The sequence below is a fragment of the Maniola jurtina genome, chromosome 1, assembly GCF_905333055.1.
Source record: "Maniola jurtina chromosome 1, ilManJurt1.1, whole genome shotgun sequence".
In the NCBI taxonomy this organism is placed as follows: domain Eukaryota; kingdom Metazoa; phylum Arthropoda; class Insecta; order Lepidoptera; family Nymphalidae; genus Maniola; species Maniola jurtina.
The window spans coordinates 2,798,509-2,816,735 of NC_060029.1; the positions used below are offsets into that span (position 1 = coordinate 2,798,509).

The 18,227-nt window shown below is 36.6% G+C and overlaps 1 protein-coding gene across 5 annotated transcripts in view; it reads left to right on the forward strand.

Moving 5' to 3' along the window:
• Positions 1 to 18,227, forward strand: part of LOC123865947 (protein spire) — a 194,614-nt gene that overhangs the window by 31,251 nt on the left and 145,136 nt on the right. For all 5 annotated transcript variants that reach the window (XM_045907172.1, XM_045907178.1, XM_045907197.1 and 2 more), the window contains exon 2: positions 17,289 to 17,326. In XM_045907172.1, coding sequence (XP_045763128.1) covers positions 17,289 to 17,326 — 38 coding nt within the window. The remainder of the gene's footprint in view (positions 1 to 17,288; positions 17,327 to 18,227) is intronic.

Here is an 18,227-nt window from a genome sequence, read left to right on the forward strand (position 1 = left end):
TATCTTAGAAAGCCTCGGGTGGCCTATATACCACCGCTCTGTCATATTACAATTAACTTTCGAAGCTTCTGCAGCCACTGTAGATTTATGACTGTTCCATATACCTAACTACTATAGAATTTACACTTTTCCTAGCATGCTCTCATATACATACAAACACAGGTTGATAAAATTCTGCTTCAGCTGCCTAGTCTTAAATCTAAATTAAATATCCATATAATATTTGCTCTAGTTTTAGCCAGTCTATTAAACTAGTTTCAAGAAGGAGCGATTGAGTCCTAATTCCTAAGTGACCCTCTTAAACTGATCATTTATCCACTTGAAAGATCAGCCATGCAGTGATGAAGGCTTCAAAGTTTAACAGTTTTAGATGGACTAAAATCGAAATGATTGAAAGATAATTAATTTTCTTGCTGAAATGTTGTGTTACTCCTAATTCGTTGATATATTCTCAATGTAGATACCAATCCCTATCACAAACTGCATTTCAATGAAATGAGATACGATGAGTAGGTAGATACCCCATAAGTAAATTGTTTGCAGTGTTTAAAAACAAGACTTTAAAAACCGTTCCGCTAAAGACACGTATAATTTTTTAACACTGCCAATACAAATGGCTTCCAAAAAGAAAATGTCCATTGTGTAGACTGTCGAGTTATTGCCGAATACTTTTTATATCTAATCTACTTGTAATTAGACGATAAAATATTGTGTATCGTCGACTATTATGAAATATCGGTGAGTTTAATGATGTAAAACGAGCAAAAGAGCGGGGAAATGTATTATTTTTACACCTGTAAGTAGGTACTTTCCACTTAGCAGATTTTATCTAAATCTTTAAGCGATAAATTTTATTACTTATGTACGCGATAATTACAATTTGGAGAAAGGTGGACACTGATTTTGTTAACAACTATCACCGAGTAATATAAATTGGGAGTTTAAGCATTTTTTGATGGTATCAGGTTGGGTGATGGTTGTGAAGACACTCAAATGACATAAACATTAAAATAAAAGTTAAACTGCTTTAAATATATCTGCTCTCTTATTTTTTAGTAAAATTTCAAAGAGTTTCGAAAAATAATGACGCATGGACATCTATAAAAATTGAAACGACAACGGACTGTTTTGAGGAACTTCGAAAAGTATCATTAAGTATCCACAATTAAAAATGAGTGGGATTGTGCGAAATAATTTCGTTACAAAAGCAAAAGAGAATGTAACACTGCAAAGATGTCGTTTTTGCTATTTTGGTTCCAACTTCCAGGAATCCTTGTACAAATATTTGCGCTGAATTTAATACACCCAAAAAGGCATTATTTATAACGGCTAGAGGCCTTGAAAAAATTGAGCATCTTTTTTATAAGCTTTATAAAGGACTCTCTGTATGAAACTGTGGACCCAAAGAAATATTGGACTACTGTCAACAGACTAAATCGGGGATAATAAGAACATGCCCGAAACCGCAGTTCTTCACAAAACACTGAAAATTCTGAGCAGGACGTATAGAAAGCGAAACGTGCATATTTTTCCGTTGTGTATCACCAAAAATAACGTGACTTTTGTGTGATTTTCCTCAAAAGTAAGAAAAAGATTTCTTTTGCAGCATACGTAAAATCTTGACGATAAATCCATTGAGGACTAGCTGATGCCCGCAGCTTCGCCCGCGTGGATTGGTCAGATCCCCTGCAGCATCAGGATTGAGGAGTTGGACTCCAAATTTTTTATGAAACAATGTCGCAAAGTTCCTCTATCGATTAAAAAAGAAATGACGCAAATCGGTTCAGAAATCTCGGAGATTTCGGTGTACATAGGTAAAAAAACACAACTCCCTTTTTGAAAGTCGGTTAAAAAAGTAGCCTATTTTACGCCCTGGTCAATCCTCTACTTGCCTGTCAAAGTCCCGTCAAAATCGGTTCAGCCGTTCCAAAGATTAGCCTTTTCAAACAGACAGACATACAGACAGACAGACAGACAGACAAAATTTTTAAAAACGTGTGATTCAGTTATGGTATCGTTCAAATAACCATATGAGCTTAATATGAGGTAGTTATTTCGAAATTACAGACAGACACTCCAATTTTATTTATTAGTATAGATTCGGTGGTGGAGAAAAGTATGTATGTAGGTGTGAAAGTAGACTACATTAAGTATATAATATGTAAGATGTTATAGAAAGGAGTCGCAGGGAGCCGCTAAACCAGGCAGCATAAGACCGCGGCATGTGGAAGTCCCTGCAAGAGATCTATGCCCAGCTGTGGACATCTATCTATTCTGTCGTATCGTGGACGATGACGACGATGAGATATTGAAGCCATTTAGTCACAAGACGAGATATTGGAGCCATATAGCAATAACATTGCTTTCAACTAACCCTATCGTGTCACGGAGGTGTCACGTGATATTATTGTGTGATTTGTCCTAATTGTGATGTATCGGGTCATCTGAGTATACACTGTTCAACTACGCTAATGTATCGCACCCAGAGTTTGGCTTTTAGGGTGTGGACTAATAGCTATTTTATAAACAGTAAGTGTACAGTGGCGGTATTTAGACGAATACCAATTAATTGGTGGCAAGGTCGGGCCAGCCTTGAGCCTTCATAACAAACAAGCGTGTAGCGCTTATCTTATCAGCCTCATCATCAACCAAATGGGGACGAATGGTGAAACGAGATCCCTGGCGCAGTCTAGTTACATCGCCCGCGGTGACTTTTTGTAGCGATACGGTCGCGCGTATTAGTAGCAATACAGAATCGTCAGCAACTGCAAGGAATCGAGCTCGGAACCTCCCAATTACAAAACCACGGCGTTGCACCACTGCGCCAAAGAGGTCGTACATTATCTGATAGTCGTTTTTAGCCAAATATTACCTACCTTCGTGAATTTCAGTTTCATTGTTATATCTAGTTTAGGTATATTTTATCTTTCATCTATAATTTTTAAGAGGAATTTAAAAGTTTAATTTCCTGTAATGTAATTTTAATTGGTTTGAGAGCTATGGTCCTATCTGGTCGTATTTTTTTGCTCTTTCTATTTCTGTGACAACAACCAAACAAACAAATTCGTAAATACTCGTAAGCTTTCGCATAGCAATTTGTTTGGAAGTTGAATGGCGGGCTCACGTGAACCTCAAAAACACGAGCCGCGATGGAAACAATGCCGCTGTTTTACTCCCGTGTGTTTGTTTTGCCTTTTGCCAACATTCCCAAACAGTTACAGTTTGTGGTTTGGTCTAGCTCAAATTCTAAACCAAAATATTTTTACCACTCTAACGTGTAAATAGCCAAGAATGAGCAAGGTGGGAAAGACGTATTCAATGGTAATGTTATGTAATATCCTTTGATCGTTTAGAAATTCCAACTTATTACTTACTGTCGAAATTAATAATGATCAATCTACTTTCCTGTGTGTAACCTGTCCATTATTTATAGATCATCTAAGAGACTAAAGAGCTTAGTAAATCTAGCCCCTTTTCAATTACTTAGCACTGGTCTTTCTTAGAATGAGAAGGCTTGTAGACCAAGATCACGCTCGCCAAGTGCGGATTTGCAGGCTTCATACATCTTTGGGAATATTAACTTTGAGGTGTATGCCCGGGATCTAACCCCAGCCCCCCCTAAATAGGAAGTCCAAGTCATCACCATCACCAACCACTAAGCTATCACCACCATTGTCATATTGTGACCTAACCTAACGATCTCTGTGTAATAAACCTACTTAAGTATATGATATTAGTTACCATCTTATCTCAGTGTTTATTTTGGTAGTGGTCGTTGTAAACTAGTCTAACCCAGTAATTTTAACGCTTGTACTTATTTGTAAATTAGATAGCAAAGTGCACATAAATAGAGATGCGATACGGCCCGCGTAACTTAGGGTTGTCAGTTGTTACCTTAATTTACCGTTTAGAAACCTAAAGGGTATGGGTTTAATAAAAACTGCCATACCCAGGTTGGCCCACTTCCATCTTAGACTGCATCATCACTTACCACCAGGTGAGATTGCAGTCAAGGGCTAACTCGTATCTGAATAAAAACAATTACAATGATGATGTTTATCATTTTAAACTAGACCACATCGTTACTCGGATACCTAACTCATATTTTTTGTGACTTTGTGACTTTTTGTGATAATACTTTATCGAACAGTTTAATATTCCTTTTCATATACTCAGACAAAAACTTAATAACACAAGAGGAACTTTAAGGAAACAACTAAACAATGTACCTACTATTTTTCGTTCAACTCAGAGTTTTTTTCTACCTGACGTTATACTGTATTTTTCCTTCATAAATACCACGATATACGATTAGAAGCGATATATATCACACCGGAGCCTAACAAGTCAAATTACTTCCGTCCATCCATTTCACATCGTTGACAACCCTTCGCATGATAAGATACCACCAAGGTAATGCATTGAGCTGTTTAAATTGTACTGATAACAGGCGTTTACCCTAGACGTGGAGGCACACTTAATGAGATGAGAGCTGTTGAGAAATAGTAATCGCCATAGTAAGTAATTGATTGCAATTTAGGCACCCTATTACTAAGCCTCCGCTATCCGTCTGTTCGTCTGTCTGTGTGTCTGTCTGTTAACGGGCTGTATCTCTCGAACCGTAGTAGAAAAGAGACTAGAGAGTTGATTATTGGTTTGACGAAACCGCCATACCCCTGACAAGTTAGCCCGCTTCAATCTTACACTGCGTCATCGCTTACCACCGGGTGAGATCGCAGTCAAGGGCTAGCTAGCAAAATTATGTGCGTTGGTGTATTTGGTATATTAAGCCTATATTGGCGCCGCGCCGCCAGAACATTAAAACGAATATAACATCTACATTACGATATATTTACGATCATTATTATCTAGGCGTAAAAATCTAGCAAGCGTATCAGATGTATGTAAAGCAACGTCCAAGCTGAAATTACTCTGCTACCAATCTCTATAATTACCAGCCATAACTCGTGCGATGCCGATGGTGCACTCTCACCACAGGATACCGTCTCCCATAAAAGCTTGTTGCGGACCATTGATATATAGCACCCACGATATATACCTACATACCATAGTTTTCTTTAGTTTGCTTAAAAGGTAAACAAGTAGGTAGCTTCTCGCTGAGATGCGTAAGAGGCGCACTATACGCGGCCCAAACGATCTTTTTACTCCGAGTGAAATCAATCATAAAATAAATTGTTAACAAGTGTAAATTAAAAATTTGTAACACCTCCGACAATGGAAGGTTACAGTAATTAGAAAAGAGCTGATAACTTTCAAACGGCTGAACCGATTTGCTTGGATTATAGCTAAGAACACTCTCGATCAAGCCACCTTTCAAACAAAAAAAAAAAAAAAATTAAAATCGGTTCATTATTTTAGGAGCTACGATGCCACAGACAGATACACAGATACACACGTCAAACTTATAACACCCTTCTTTTTGGGTCGGGGGTTAAAAATCACTAAATATGACACGTTTCCTAATTTGTTCTATTTCAATTTTCAAGACATTGCGTCGTTCAACATACGAGGTAAGTATTTAGAAAAAATAGAATTTGTTTTTTTTTGTAAAACCTTTAAGAACCTTTTTACATTCCTAACTAGCAGATGCCCGCGACTTCGCCCGCGTGGATTTAGGTTTTCCGAAATCCCGTGGGAACTCTTTGATTTTCCGGGATAAAAAGTAGCCTATGTGCTAATCCAGGATATTATCTATCTCCATTCCAAATTTCAGCAAATCCGTCCAGTAGTTTTTGCGTGAAGGAGTAACAAACATACACACACACACAAACTTTCGCCTTTATAATATTAGTGTGATAATTTACTTATTAAATACATGTAATTTACCTAAGTACATCTTTTTTTCAATGTTGCGAACACACGAAATCGCTGGTTAGCTGGTGTAACCAGACACCGTATTGTTCTGGCCCGCTAGAAAAACAATAGCGTCATCCATCGTCATACGGTCCGATAGACGTGGGCCGGCGCGGCGTTGTGCAACTAACAACACGCGAATATTTCGCCGAAAAGATTAGATACAAAATATATTATACCCGTTACGAATTAGTGATTAGCTATTTACATAAACCTAGACAAAAACAAATGTCCTCCTCCTCAATAGTCTCTACAGTTTAAAGGTCAAGGAGTGGACTGAAATCTATTACAGTAAGTTTCAGACCCCATAGGCAAGCTTAAACAAGTGTAAATTAAAAATTTATAACACCCCCGACAAGTGAAGGTTACAGTAACTAGAAAAGAGCTGATAACTTTCAAACGGCTGAACCGATTTTCTTGTATTATAGCTATTCTGCGCCTACGATCCAAAGTATCTGAGTTTTCCAGAACATCATTTTCAAATAAATAATTACAAGGTAAACCACACACAATTAATGTTTAACACTGAAAATTCACGAAAGAAATTGCTGATGTCGTTTGCACCCATTTTCAGAGACTCAATCTACAATATTTATAACCTTTCATGTGCTTTTAACCCCCGACTCAAAAAGAGGGGTGTTATAAGTTTAACGTGTGTATCTGTGTACTTGTCTGTGGCATCGTAGCTCCTAAACGAATGAACCGATTTCAATTTAGTTTTTTTTGTTTGAAAGATCGAGAGTGTTCTTAGCTATAATCGAAGAAAATCAGTTCAACCGTTTGAAAGTTATCATCTCTTTTCTAATTTTCTTATAGAGGTTTTTATGTCGGGGATTTTTTTTTTGAGTTATCAGCTGTGTGCCACCTGCGACTTTTGGCCCTGAAATCTTACAATGTGACCCAAAATGTCCATGAGCGTTTAAATAGTAAGCTGCATCTTTCATATTTCCATGAAGCGGATTTAGCAAGATGTCACGTGCGCTAGTTAGACAAGTGTAAATTAAAAATTTATAACACCCCCGACAAGTGAAGGTTACAGTAACTAGAAAAGAGCTGATAACTCTCAAACGGCTGAACCGATTTTCTTGGATTATAGCTAAGAACACTCTCGATCAAGCCACCTTTCAAACAAAAAAATCTAAATTAAAATCGGTTCATTAGTTTAGGAGCTACGATGCCACAGACAGATACACAGATACACAGAAACACAGATACACACGTCAAACTTATAACACCCCTCTTTTTGGGTCGGGGGTTAAAAAGAAACTGAACTATTCACATAACGCACATAACGCGCATGCAGCATGAAGCACTTCAATGAGCGACAAAGACGTGTCTCGAGGACTCGAGAGCTGACATAACTATACCCATTACGTCCTCGTGACTATTTTTTTTTACTGCTTACTTTTTTTTTCACTTTGGCATTCTGTATCCTTTGTTTCATATATTTTTGTATGTTGTATAGAGACTTTTTTCCGCTATCTACCTATCTATGAAGGGATATTTTGTAGGTGATCTACGTTTTTCGTGATTTGTCAAATGTTCAAAAGTAGGGTGTCTCCAAATATGAATTTGCTGGGCATTTTTTCCCATTAGCAATTTTTTTATAGGAAAAGCGTTAATTTCTTACGTTTTTAGGGTTACGGCCCTAAAGTGTCCCAATGGGAGTCTGTCTGTCTGTCAGTGGGCTGTATCTCATGAAACGTTATATAGCGAGTTGAAATTTTTATAGAGCGTATTTCTATTGCCGCTATAACAACAAATACCTAAAAATTTCAAAATGGCCATGTAAATTAAAAGAACCTAATCTGGTACTACGATGGTACGGAACCTTTCGCATGCAAGTTCAAAGTGCTCTTGACCGGTTTTTAAACACTGTAAGCATATGATTTGTTTCATTTAAATTATGAAATTCCGTTGATAATCCATACTAATTTTACAAATGCAAAAGTATGCCCGTCTGTTACCTTTTTACGGCTCAACCAATAAGGTATGTTGATGAGATTCGGCACAGTCCACAGAGATGGTGTAAGCTACCTATTACCTACTTATTATCCTGGAATGTTAGTCTTACGGGAATTAAAAAAAAAAACGAAAAAACAAAATACAGCTAGCGTCTAATTTATTATTAACTACTATTTATTACTAACTGTAGAGTAAAAGCAACAGCTAGTAATCGTTTCGCACTAATTAAAGTTATTTGTGTCCAAAATCCACAGTCAAGGCTCTAAAATACTTAAAATGCGCATAAATAATTAATTTTATTTGGTAAGAAAGTGCAACGAGAAATCACGTTAAGTTCGTAGAACATAACCGTTAAACTTGTAAGTTAGTTTTCAGTTTAGCTAGCACTTAGGCCACACCAGCGCGTTATGAACGCGGGATGCGGGATGGGATACGGGAGCGTCCCACCATGTAGTCGCGTAGGTGTGCCCGTCGCCCAAGGTTAAAAAAAAAAACAAACATGTCTTAATATTATTGTTTCAAACCAACTATATTTTGTTTAAAATTTAAAAAATTTTGTTTTAAACATTTTTTTTCGTTTTCTTTAAATAACTGTTTTTACCTACACTGATATCGTGGGAGGCAACCACCGCGCGGCTGGCGTTCCCGTTTTGTAGTCTCTTTAGTCACGCAAGTTTGGATGATGCTTTTAAAGAGCATTGAACTACAAATCAACAAAATTCACCAGCATAACGATTTGATGCGATTACACAAATTACATCGCGTAACAGTTCTCGATTAGGTTTAGCAAACTACCGGATTTGACCGGATATAGCCATTTATCCCGAAATCGGAATCCGTGCGGACGTTTAAATTGTTATTATAAAACTTTAATAGTAATTATATTTAATAAGTGCTGGGCACAATATAATAGTTAGTAAAATTATGTGTTTAAAATTAGTTAATTATTATAATGTTACTAGTACTACCGTTTCAAACTTCGACCGCCATCGCAATGAAGTTTTTTGTTCTACTAAATCGTTTCTTCGATCTATAGTAATATTATGATCCCACCAAAAACATTTCATGTAAAATGTGGCCAAGACTCACAAGTTCATAATGCTTTCACTGTTAAAAAGTTATGAGATCTCTAGTAGAGCCAAGCCCCTAGCTGAGCTTAGAATTGCGCTGCCCATGGGACCTATCCCAAGTCCAAAGTATATAGCTCTTAAATGCTCTTGAGTATATCACATTTATAACAATAAAGAACAAATAACTCTACTTACAAGCTCTGATTTTACAAATCCTAAATCTTGGTTAAAAAAGGACGGCTTGGCCGTTTAATGTTCGTGGTACTTTTATCTGATATGACATTTAAGCCCGGAATAGCTTGTGCGACAATCATGAAGTATAATAAAAATTAGTAATTGTCGAACAAACTATTCCTTATGACCTTAATATAATATGTTATGTCATGTAATAGTTTCACGAACATTAAACGGCCAAGCCGTACTTTTTTAACCAAGATTTAGGGTTTGTAAAATCAGAGCTTGTAATTAGAGTTATTTGTTCTTTATTGTTATAAATGTGATATACTCAAGAGCATTTAAGAGCTATATACTTTGGACTTGGGATAGGTCCCATGGGCAGCGCAATTCTAAGCTCAGCTAGGGGCTTGGCTCTACTAGAGATCTCATAACTTTTTAACAGTGAAAGCATTATGAACTTGTGAGTCTTGGCCACATTTTACATGAAATGTTTTTGGTGGGATTTCATTTCTTTTTGGCAGGTGCCCTAGATTTTTTTTTGGATCTATTTTTTCTAGGTACCTACATCATTTTCATGGCCCGCTCTCTATCGTTACCTCTTTTTTTAAAAACTTTTATTCCACTTGCAATGTATGTAACTATGTTTGTTTGGGTGGAATCTTGCAACTCAATTTTAAAGCAGATCTCTTCTTAGTCTTAGAGTCTTTTAGGACTTCAGGAAACACATTTTTTAAATGTACAGACTGGGAAAAGTTTATTTTCCTGTTGTTTGAATGAAATTCCTAGCCTACATACCAAATTTCAGTCTTCTAGGACTTAGGGAAGTACTTTAGAATTTTTGACTAGAGGGGTTTTGAATGGCAATAAATCTGAAACCATAACAGGTAGACAATTGATACATGGTACGTTTGATAAGTCTGTCAAGGACATATTATCCTGAAAATATCAGCATTCTAGCGATAGACTTTACAAATAATTTGCTTCCCCCATACGTGGGAGTGGAGGGGGAAAATTTTGAATTTCTTAATTTTTCTGTAGTTTGTATGCAATTTCTAGTGTACACACCAAATTTCAGTCTTCTAGGACTTCGGGAAGTACCCTAGAATTACAGACTAGAAGTTTTGACTGTCAATAAATCTGAAACTATAAAAGCTAGACAATTGATACTCAATGCGTTTAATAAATCTGCCCAGGACATCTTATCCTGAAAATATCAGCATTCTAGCGACAGAATTTACAGATTTGCTTCACCCATAAGAGGCGTAGAGGGGGGGCATTTCCAATTTCATAATTTTCCTGTAGTTTGTAGTCAATTTCTAGTCTACATACCAAATTTCAGTCTTCTAGGACTTCGGGAAGTACCTTAGAGGTTTTGAGTAGAGGTTTTGATGATCATCAGTGAGGGACGAAATCGGCGTATTTTAGGTATCAATAAATCTGTAACCATAAAAGCTAGATATTTGATACTTGGTGTATTTGGTAAATTTGCTAAGGACACCTTATACTGAAAATTTCAGCTTTCTAGCGTCATCCAGACCGAAGTTATGACGGGTCGAAAATACGGCGAAACACTTCGAGAAAAAGGTACGTAGCGCCCCGGCCGCCGTTTGGCTCGTCTTGGCGGGGGCACTACCGTGCCCCCTGATACAATATAGTTAAGTACCTACTTAATACTGTCACTTTATTACAATTAAATTCTATATGTACAAATATAATAAATATTAAGTAGGTAGGTATCTCTCAATTTTGGTAAAGATTTTTCCGTAAGTAATTATTTTTCGTAAGAATAGAATAGAATAGGATAAGATATATTTTTACTCAAGTAAACTTTTACAAGTGCTTTTGAACAGTCAAAATAATTTATCACTGGCTCGGAATGCCGTTCCTACCGAGAAGAACCAGCAAGAAACTCAGCGGTTGCATAATTAAATAATTTACGAATAAACGATAATACGATTACAACAGAAGTGTCCCTATTTTTCGATTGTGTGGATGGTCAACCTATCTACAGTTTTTGAATAATGTACTAAAATAATATGTAACTGGATTTCGTTTTCCGAATTGTAGAAATTGCGTTCTAAAGTGCTAAGGCACTAAACTACGACCGTAGCATACTAACGATGTTAAGTGGCCAGAGACTTTAAGGTTGACACTTATTGTAGCTATAGAATAATATTATTATCAACAAGTGTAAATTAAAAATTTATAACACCCCCGACGATCCACAGTATTTGAATTTTCCAAAACATCATTTTCAAATAAATAATTATGTATTTAGGCAACGTCCATCTTGACAGCTCGACATTTGTCTATTGACATAATATTATGAGCCTAACGGTTATCGAACCTTCTTTTCTACAAGAAAACTAGAAAAGAGCTGATAACTCTTAAACGGCTGAACCAATTTTTCTAGATTATAGCTAAGAACACTCTCGATCAAGCCACCTTTCAAACAAAAAAAGTAAATTAAAATCGGTTCATTCGTTTAGGCGCTACGATGCCACAGACAGATACACAGATACACAGACACACAGATACACAGATACACACGTCAAACTTATAACACCCCTCTTTTTGGGTCGGGGGTTAAAAAAGTACAAAACGTGAAAATACTAACGTTGAATTTCATAAGAAAATTCTGCCAATTTACTAACCGTGATGTTAGTTTATTCGGAAAAATAGAGAAAGAATATTTACAAGGTTTTTTTTACGATTGTGATGTAAACATAAACTCGGTTGAGTTTTTCTGTACACCGTCGTATGCCGTCGAAATAAGGCACACAATTACAAAGTTATAATTCTAAAGTAATTAATCACAAACATACATAGTTAAACTAATTACCTACATTTACTTTTACCTAATACTAAATACATATAAAATTGTTATCATTGTATTAAAATACCTCCTAGAACATAATAAATGGGCCGGCAATTATTATTTGAAAGAGATCGCTATTTAATTTCATGTTTATCTAGGTTTTGTAATGCTAATAGCTAATAAAAAATTGATAAATAGTAAATAACATGTACGTAACATTAATAAATGAGCTGTTTATTTACATGATAATTAGTTTAATCTTAGAACTGTTGGCTAAAAATATATTAACGGTGTCCATTATAAAAACACTTGATTCATATTTAAATGAATCGTTTTGATAAGCTTTGTGGGCGTTTACAGGGAACTGACATTTTAGACGACTTCCGCGGTGATGCCTCGAACACGTGTAGTGGGCGGAGACCTTTATGTTAAGCTAGTGTAGTTTTTTTTATAAGAATATTAACCAAGTTTATTATGTTGAATTAGATTAACTGAAAAGTTTAATGATGTCAGCAATAACGCTACTGGTAGCGCTAAAAATTCCGCATTCGTTATCGCAGTTTCTCTGTCAATAAATTCTCTGGTTCTGTACCTGATCTCTCTTCGGGCGTGTCAGATTGTTGTCTCACTGAACTAAGAGAGTGAGGGAATAAAGGATGCATCTGTACTTAAGTACTCACTTGTGCACTATAACATCTTCGTATACCTGGCCAGTCAGTCTCCGTTGAGATCGGCCGTTCGAAATTCGGGCAGGAGAACAGAATTTTATTAAATACGTTGTGTGAAGCTGTAGTGGCTCTTGCGGTTCTTGCGGCTTTTGCGGCTCGCCCCTAGTGTGTGATCAGCTTTAAAAAGCCGTAATACTCATATGTTATCGTTATGTCACGTGTGTGCGAGGGTGAACGGACTCTGCAAATACACTGTCACTGTTAAATAAATCTTGATACTTATTTGCATGTGCGAAACTGTGCGGTTTGTTTTGTTAAATGAGTAAAGGCATCTTTGCAGACGACCATGTCGGTAAAGAAAGGTTAATGAATATAAGGCAGTATTTTATGTGTTTGTGTTTGGTTTCGGACCTTTGTTCGAATCTGGGCCGGTGGTTATTTTTAGAATATTAAAAACAAACCAAAAGTATGAAAATGGTATGTAAATGCGGGCTTCGGACGAAGATATTTTTATTCAAATTGATGTTAAGCTAACAAAACTTGGATGGAATTGGTCTTGATATTTTGAAGGAAGTTTGTATAATAATTAGACTTTAATATCTAATTAAGTGGTCGTCACCTGATGGTAAATACAGAAATGAAATAGATTATATAGCTACCAACAACCCAAAAACTTTCTGTGACGTCAGCATACTGCATGACCTAAACTTTAACAGTAACCATAGAATGGTCAGGGCGACATTATTCGCAAAAGAACCGAATAAAACACGAAGGAACTTTGGCAACAACTTACAATTATTGAGCATATTACAACCAACACAAAACAGTTTAACAGGGAAAAGTAAGGTTCAAAGTATCTATGACTCTTTAATCCAAAAATTACAAACATGTCGAAGAATTAAACAAACCAATAAACTTGAAATAAGTGAAAAAACAAGTCATCTCATACAACAAAGGAAAGAAATGTTAAAAAATAAGAGAAATATAGAAGTTCGGAAAGATATTACGAATATCAGCAAGCAAATTAGCCATAACCTTAAAAAGGACAATCTAAAACGAAGGATGAAATGCATAACCTATCATATTGCGAAAACTGGAGGCATTAAAAAAGCTTTAAAAGAATTGAGTGACAAAAAAGACTGGATTCCACATATGAAAAACGTACATGGCAAGCAGGAAACGAAAAGAAAATCAATCATGACCGTAGCTACCGAATATTATACCCATCTGTACTCTATTCAAAATAGCGAACCAGAAAACCTATCCTTAGATGAAGTCGATGATACAGATATACTACCTATTCTGGAAAGTGAAATTGAACTAGCAGTTGCAACACAGAAAATCGGTAAATCCCCTGGACCTGACAATATATCAAACGAAATAATCAAATCAACCCTACCTGAGAATCTAAAAATATTATTAACCCTTTTTAATGAAATCCTAACATCAGAAAAAGTTCCCGACCAATGGGTCAAGAGTATTATTGTTTTGATCTACAAAAAAGGAGATAAAAACGATATTGGCAATTATAGACCAATTAGCCTAATGTCAAATCTATATAAAATATTTTCGAAAATAATTTTAAAAAGATTAACAACCCAACTTGATGAGCAGCAACCTATAGAACAGGCTGGATTTAGAGCAGGCTATTCTACAGCAGACCACATGCATGCAGTCAAGCAATTGATTGAAAAATGCCAAGAATATAATAAAACTGTTTATTTAGCATTTGTTGATTACACTAAGGCTTTTGACTCATTGGAACATAATAGTATCTGGAAAGCCTTAAAAAATCAAGGAGTAGCGAGAAAATACATAAGAATTCTGAGAAACATATATAACAACTGCTCAGCCCAAATAAAACTAGAAAAAATTGGAGAAGAATTCCCAATCCGCAAAGGAGTCAGGCAAGGAGATCCGCTTTCACCCAAAATTTTCTCAGCAGTTTTGGAGGATGTATTCAGAAACATGGACTGGCAGAACTATGGAATCAATATTAATGGAACTATACTAAATCACTTACGATTTGCGGATGACCTAATACTTATTGCCGATAAATCTACAACTCTTCAGAAAATGTTACAAGAACTCTCAGATAACAGTAGGAAGGTGGGACTGACGATGAACAAATCAAAGACAAAGGTTATGACCAATGGTAATACTGAAACAATATCACTGGAGGGCGAACAGATAGAATACGTAGACTCGTATGTATACCTTGGTCAACTTATTTCGTTCAGTAATCAAATGGAACAAGAGATTGAAAGAAGAGTAACAAACGCGTGGAGAAAGTATTGGTCATTCAAAGAGATCATGAAGAACTGCCAGTACCCTATGTCTTCAAAAAGAAAACTCTTTAACCTTTGCATTCTTCCTACCCTGACCTACGGATGCCAAACATGGGCGCTGACCCAGAAAACCCTTCAAAAAATTAGGACTTGCCAAAGAGGTATGGAACGCAGCATGTTGGGCTTCACTAGAAAGGACAGGAAGAGATGCAAAGATATAAGACGAATCACTAAACTGGAAGATGTAGTCGTCCAAACAAAAATACTTAAATGGAGATGGACTGGACACATGCTTCGAGAGAAGTCAAAGAAATGGACCCAAGCTATGACAGAATGGGAAGTTAGGGATGGCTCGAAGCGGAAAAAGGGAAGACAAAGAAAGCGTTGGGCCGATGATATAAAGAAGACGGCTGGGTCATTGTGGACGAGGCAAGCACGGGATAGACTCGTTTGGAAATGCCTGGAGGAGGCCTATGCGTCGGAGGACGCGCTGATTGCAAAATAACCAAAGTGCGAGACTTAAGTTTATTATTGTAAATTTATCAGCAATAAAGGCTTTATTTATTTATTTATTTATTTATTTATCTAATTAAGTAAGTAAATAAGTTCACAAAATTCAGAAAAAACTTAGTCCTTATATTTTATCAGGAATTATTTTTATTTCGAGTATTTATAGAACTTATTCTAGAGTCTAGCTCTAGAGACTCTTAAATTATGTACCACTAGATGGTGCCCGCTACTTCGTCCGCGTGTATTTAGGTTCTTTAAATATCCCGTGGGAACTCTTTGATTTTCCGGGAGAAAAAGTAGCCTATATCCGTTCCCGGGATGTAGGTAAGCTAATTTATAAACTTTCATCAAAATCGGTTAAACTGTTGGGTCGTGAAAACTTAGAAGAAAGACAGACAGATAGACAAACAGACAGACACACTTTCAGATTTATAATATTAGTACGTATGGAATAATATTAGTATGGATATTAGTTAGGTACTGGTAAAAGTGATTTTCCTACTAGGTGCATACTGCATAGGTATTAGGTATACATTATACACAACCTACTTCAATAACTACATTTCTCATAAAATGCTAAAGCGATCTTGAAGTAAGCCAACTCATGAACTGTACAGATGCAGTCGTAAAATACCAAAGCGCTCCATTCAAACATTATAACCGGGCGCCGATATGTCTTAGAAAAGTGTTATTGCGCACCTAAACTGTTGAACCATAAAACGTAATTTTACAGTAACTAATACTTGCTTGTTAGAGACGAAACATTACCCCGGAGTACCGAATACCGTATACCGGTATACTGTAACTTAGAAATGGCCAACTGTTGTTCAGACTTCAAACATGCTCTTGTAGGATCTCTTTCAAGGATATGTATAGTGCGCGACAGATTGAGATGGCCACCGGGGAGCGGGGGACGTCCCGCACAGCCCCCGCGCTAACCCGCTGCGGGTGACGTGCGCGTGTACTGTACGGGGTGTTCCCCCGCCTCATACCCCGATTGCCATCTCGACCTGTCGCGAACTATACTTACAAGAGATTTTTTTATCATAAGAACGTATGATATTTGGAATTTTCTAGATGAACAGAGTTTTCTAGATTCATATGAATTGTTCTGACATATTCTACCGTGAAATTGTCTCCGCGGGTCGGCGACCCCAGAGGAAATCTGCCATCTACCGAAGAATGCCTAGTTAGTAGACTGTAACGGGCTATACCTGTAACATTAAATAAGATAATTTGATAGAATTGCTACCTAGGTGGGTACATTGTGTATCTAAACAATAGTCAAGTAAGCTGTTTCAGTCCGAGGCGCAACGCTCACCGGCAGAGCCGAGGCTCCAGCATCTTTCTTAAAAACAACTCAAATTAAATTTGATGTAACTTCTAAGTTAAAATGGCTTGGGCTTCTGAAAGGCCTCGGCCTCGGCGTATAAAAGCCGCACTTGTAGTACAAACTTGAATCTAAAGCCTTCAATCTAAAACCGTTGGCCTGTATTCGTACCTACTTGTAGCAAAAGCTTCATAATTTATATAAAAGGAAAATATTAGTTCCACAAACTGCCTAAGTTTCTACTTTACGGCGCACTTTCCTAGCCTACTTCGCGCGAATGGCGAAATGAAAAAATTGACGAAATAACCGCACGGTGTAAAAGAGCTGATAACTTTCAAACGGCTGAACCGATTTTCTTGGATTATAGCTAAGAACACTCTCGATCAAGCCGCCTTTCAAAAAAAAACTAAATTGAAATCGATTCTTTAGTTTAGGAGCTACGATGCTACAGACAGATACACAGATACACACGTCAAACTAATAACATCCCTCTTTTTGGGTCGGGGGTTAAAAATAGGATGTTTGCTTAGCAGCCATGATGTTGGCAATTCTAAAATTAATTCTAAAAACTTTATATTTTTGTTGCAGATGACAGCAGCAGAGAAAAATTCAAATCAGAATACGAGGTAAGTCTCAATTTGGTACTGGCTTTGTTGGAGCGATACCTAAATATGGCACATGCTAATGTGTAGTGGTGAGTGGACGCTGGGAACAGACCGCAGAGTGACAGCGGCGTTCCTTTCATGTCTGCGCAAACAATAACGCTCAGAGCAAATAAGTATAACATAAGAGCAAAATAGTTTAGAGATGTGCATTTGAGTGACACTCAAGAATTTTCTGTCGATGATGGCTTGTCTGTTATTTGAGTATTATACCAAACACTGGTACTGTCTTGCCACTTGTATAGGTTGCTAGTGCAACGCGGTTGATGAATGTAATCGGCGAGCAAAAGTTGTATCAATCATTATTATTGTAATAATAATGATCGATTGTTGTGATAGGCTGAATTTATGATATCTTTGCCAGTAACGTGGGACATAACTGCAGTCTTCGACCGCAACTGTTCGTATTATTAAATTATAAAACAGAATTCAACAAATTTTGAATAAAATATTAAATATTTTTTTTTATTTTTGAAGAATATAAGATGGTTCATAGGGTTTGATAAGAAGTGTTTAGTTAAGAGAGCTTATGATATAAATTTTTTAATATGTGGTATTTATGTTCGATATGAGAAAGATGTTGGGAGAAGTACAACACTACAAACAAGTCGTGACTACATAATATTCGCAAAATGGTCTTGAAAAATATGCGAAACTCTTTCATATATCATACTGTTTTGTCCAACAACTTCATTTAAGGAGTTGTGTGGGTTTACGACATTGTTTTATCTTTCTTTGCTTAGACAATTTGTTCAGATTAGATAATTGCGGCCATACTGCGACTGTAATACCTAAGGGCGTAGTGATCAGTGTGACCCAATTATGTTATCTGATGACTTATAATTTTGTCATTGCAACGAAATAT